The following is a 4,779-nucleotide window of genomic DNA, read 5'->3' as shown; positions in this document are numbered from 1 at the left end:
TTATTTATTTATTTATTTATTAGGGGTGCAACAATACATGTATCCGTATAAAACCGTTCAATACAGTGATTTAGGTTCAATAAATACTAAGTATGGAATAATACAGATTTTTAAAATTTATTTTATCAACTTGTCTTCTGAAGAGGCTCTGTGTTGACGGATCAGTGGATCTGTGTTCGACTACTCCACCTAGGCAGCATTGTCGAGCATAGATCCCCAGAGAAACTCACTGTTTCAGCAACATTTAATTTAAAAACTCTATTTTTGAGGTCAAACAAATGTTCATAATTAATTTAAATAAATTACAGGTTAAAAAGGGCATGGACATTTCTCTTTTTTGTATCGAAAATATATCGAACCATGAGACTGAAGCACTGAACCAAACGGTGAATTTTCTGTATCATTGCACCCCTAARATTTATGTATAGTCGTCGCAATATTTACAAATATCATCATCGTAAGATTTTCTAACATCGTGCAGCCCTAATTCTGAGTAAATACTAATTAAGTATTTTATCAGAACTGTCTGTCATTATTAATTACTGTAATTAAAAATTAAACTACACTCACCCAGCTGGTGGTAGTTTGAGAGGCCAAATCCATAAACATATCCTTCTTTAGACACAGCAAAAGTAAAATATGCACCACAAAACACYTCAGTAAAGTGGACCTTCCGTTTGAGTTTTACCATCTGTGGCACCAGCAGCCGCTCTGAAACAACAACAAAAACCCAACAGAAAATAAATAAAAGCCACTTTATGAATAAGATTTGCCAGTCATTAGAAAGTAAGGGCATATGTAAAGTCACGCGTTACCTACCCAGACCTTTCCTGCCCCCTCTGTTTGAAAACTGCTCCGGCACTCGTCCCAGTTGTCCCTGCTCTGCACAGCCCGATGTGTACAGGTTTCCATCCAGCGTCAGCAGCACCATATGATCYTTCCCTACAAGTATGTTAAACAAAAACACAGAGGGTAATTTTAAAACTGTGAATAATTAAAACACGTTGATAGAAAACCAACAAGTGCTGTATACCTGAAGCAATTTTCACAACAGGCTCTGTGAGGGGGATTTTAACAGGAACAGGACATGTTTTCATGGGCTCCAYGAGGCCAATAACACCATTGTTGTCCTGGAAAGTCCAGCACACAGAAGGTAAGTGCACTAAAAAAACTGGAGCAGAACGTAGTGAAGAAACAAACTGCTTAAGAATAGTTCTCTGYAGGAAATTAAAGAAAGCATGAAATTATTACAAAATACAGCAATAAGGTGGATTAAATTGGGAAACCTTCTWTATTTCAAGCCGGAAAACTCAATTAAAAGATTAGTAGTGGGAAAAATACAAAATTATTTAAAGCAGACATTCCTGTACAGAAAAGAAAATGTATTGCTTTTCAAGCTAATTAGTGTGTCTTTAAGAGCACCTTAATTATTCTGTTACTTTTTAAAATAATTGGAATCGGTTGGATGTGACAGCATACACACACAACTTTCAATATAGTACGAGTTTGGGGAGCACAAGTTAAAACYGAACATAATGAGGCTAAAACTGCCTTATATTACAGTAAGCTGTAATGATGGAGTCAATCAKGTCAAGGGACAGATTTCTTGAACAGTTAAACAACAACATTATTACAGTTAATAAAAACACACCCTGACAAATAAGAAGCTATTATTTTCTAATTCTAGGAAAATAAACTGTGATGTTTTTCAGCTGCTTCTATTAAACACAACTGAGCAGTTGTCACTACAGACTGTCTGGGCGTTAATACGATTTTGCCCAACCTTACGTGTTACTGTCACTGTAACAAAACAAATTTTATACGTACCACTCAAAAAGACTAGTGTTACAATAAATTGTTTATACTTTTCTAAGGTATGAAAATGTTATTTAAAGCAGCAGTTTACCAACCCTGAAGGAGCCCCAGATGAACACTGATCCATCCTCTGTGAGTCCAGCTGTGTGACTGTCCCCTGCAGACACCTGGACCACCTTCTCATCCAGAGTCACCTTTCCAGGAACCATCTCAGACCCTTCATCTGACGTGTCTCGCCCAAGAGCTCCCTCATCGTTGCAGCCGAAAGTGTAGACCTGAAAACATCAGAAGCCAGTTTGAAATGTATGATCTCTCTTTTAAAGCAACGATCACATAAAGAAACAAGACAAATGTTCACTTACTTGACCAGATTCAGTGAGACACACTGTGTGCATGCCTCCTGCTACCACTTGTACTATTTTCTCTGATAGGGACACAAGAGCTGGCTTCTTCCTCTCGAGGATACTCTCACCTAAGCCCAACTGCCCAACATCACCTTGGCCCAAAYCCAGAATTTGGCCCACCTCCTTGCAGTGACTCTTGTGTGAAACTGATACAAACACAGATACAATTATTATTTCCAACTCTGTTCGAGTAAAGCTGTAGATTTCACCAGTCTTTAAAACTTGAATATGAAATCAAAACATGCATGAGCTTTGAGGCAGAGTAAACTGTGTTATAACTAGGGCTGTGTATTGGAAAGAATTTGGCGATATGATACATATCATGACAGAGGGGTCACGATACGATATATTGCGATACTATAAGCAAGGCGATATATTGCGATTTTTTTGTCCAAAAATTCTATTAAATAAAAACCTCTTACGGGGAAAAAAAATTAAAAACCAAAATTCATTGTCTCAGAAAATTCTAATATTACATAGACATACTTTTGATACATTTAGCTGTGTTCTGCTTTGTATGTATTTTATTTTATTTGTTTCATATTTCTTATTTCATCCATGTTTTCAATTATTAGACTAAATTTGACAAAAAATAGTTTGAAAATATATTTTTTGCAGCTTTTAGTTTTTAATATTAATTTACAAAATGGTCACCCAACACTTAACAATAGCCTCTACCTCAAGAGGTAGAGGAGCCAAATGGCTGGCTCACTGCTGCAGACTAGTGGTCAGAGGCTGAACTACAACATTAAAATGAATGGCTGGCAGGAAAGTTGACATTTTAAACCTTAATAAAAAAATCGATACAGAGCTTTAGAATATCGATACAGTATCGGGAAATGAAATATCGCGATATTTCAGTGTGTCGATATTTTCTTACATCCCTAGTTATAACATAAGATCAAAACCCTAATTTATTCAAACAATACAGGATGCTATGCGTACTTAAATGTTGTCTTTTAGCATTTTTTCAGCTCAGCAAACACACTTTGTATGATGTGAATACTTAATGTTACCTTTCACTTTCTTGGATTCTTTAAGATCTTCTGCYACATCAGCCGGCTTTCTTTTTGTGATGGACCTTCTGGGTGGCATGGCGGCAACACTGGAAAATAAAACACGACAGTGTTAAAAAAACATTTAGAACTAAGATTTTTCACCAAAACCTTTTACCACTTAAAAAGAAGTAACACCATAACAACAACAACAAATTGAAACATTGTTACAAATCTTTAAAAAAAGTGTCATAATTCTAACGGTATGATAATTGTTATCAGAATGTCGGGGGCTTTCACTAAATTTGTTTTTAGTTTGTGTGTTTTCAGTTGTTTTGATTTTTGTTGTAATTTACTTTACTTTTGAACATATTTTGGGTATAAAAAAGGGGCAAATATTATAAGGTTTATTCTTCTTTTGCTGCCTTTCATTTTATTTGATTTTATTTTGATTGCATGTTTTTTGTTCTTTGTTATTTTAGGTTACAAATGAAATGAATAAATTTCTAAAAAAAAAAAATTAACATTAAATATAAAATCTTACATCATAACATGAAAAACAGTGGCCCTAAAAACAAAATCACACGGAGCTGGAAAAAAACAGCCTTTATTAGCTGTAACATTAAGCTGACAGAGTTCAACAGCTGTCATGTGCTCATTTCAGCAGCTGACTCAACAGATGTCAAAGAAAGAAAAACAAGCACAGAGAAATAAAAGGACTACTGTCTTATGGAAATCTAATTCAAAACAAATAACAGATAAGTGACCCCTGAGGACACACTTACCCTCATTTATTTCATTTTGAAATAAGGGATATAAGGTGCGTTTTTATGAGAGACAAGGCTGCCAAAATACGCTTTATGTAAAAAGAAATAAACACTGTGATTAACGCACTACTATATGCAAATGTCTAATTGTAATAATACACACGTGCATTAAATGCGTTTTGTATTAGATCTGAGGGTAAATTTGGATATGTTCTTTTGTTATGTTCATATTTGATTCTACAGGTAATATTTATTACTCTGAAAATGAATGTTATTTTTTTCCAGCTGACTGACATTAACAAATGGTTATATTTCCCTTATGTAACAAGTTTATTGAAGCCTGCTGGTTTTTATTTAGTCATTTTACAAAGCAGTGCTGTAGTGTTTCCCAAAGTTGGGGTCGGGACCCAAAGTGGGGTCCCAAAACATCAAGGTGGGGTCCTGAAAAGATTTTCTGAATTAATGACATTTTTGTCCAAGTTGTTACAAAGGAGTGAGGTTAGTATATTTAAAATGGATAAATGTAGTATAAAAATATTGTTACTATGCCCATGTTTTGTTGACCTGATACAAATGTTTATCATCCAAAAATAGTTGGGGCCTCAGGTCTCTGCTACTGCATGTTATTCTGACATCACAATAACTGTCACCAATCAACATTAAACAGAATCCAGCTTCTCACGAGGCAACCTGAGGTGAAGCTCCGCCCATTTCCTCAAGGGACGATAATTGTGCTGTTTTTACAGCAGCCATGGAGAACAGAGATGCCTGGATTAATTTTATTTTTTTTCTTTGATG

The 4,779-nt window shown here is 35.2% G+C and overlaps 1 protein-coding gene across 1 annotated transcript in view; it reads right to left on the bottom strand.

Moving 5' to 3' along the window:
• rcc1 (regulator of chromosome condensation 1) overlaps positions 1–4,779 on the bottom strand; it is an 11,952-nt gene that overhangs the window by 5,900 nt on the left and 1,273 nt on the right. Inside the window, exons 2-7 of the mRNA XM_014030386.1 lie at positions 3,236–3,324; positions 2,178–2,365; positions 1,911–2,090; positions 1,034–1,130; positions 820–942; positions 571–711 (exon numbers count right to left, since the gene is read on the bottom strand). Coding sequence (XP_013885840.1) covers positions 571–711; positions 820–942; positions 1,034–1,130; positions 1,911–2,090; positions 2,178–2,365; positions 3,236–3,314 — 808 coding nt within the window. The 5' untranslated portion in view covers positions 3,315–3,324. The remainder of the gene's footprint in view (positions 1–570; positions 712–819; positions 943–1,033; positions 1,131–1,910; positions 2,091–2,177; positions 2,366–3,235; positions 3,325–4,779) is intronic.

Source organism: Austrofundulus limnaeus, unplaced genomic scaffold, assembly GCF_001266775.1.
Source record: "Austrofundulus limnaeus strain Quisiro unplaced genomic scaffold, Austrofundulus_limnaeus-1.0 Scaffold1048, whole genome shotgun sequence".
In the NCBI taxonomy this organism is placed as follows: Eukaryota; Metazoa; Chordata; class Actinopteri; order Cyprinodontiformes; family Rivulidae; genus Austrofundulus; species Austrofundulus limnaeus.
This window is presented reverse-complemented; position numbering and strand designations above follow the sequence as displayed.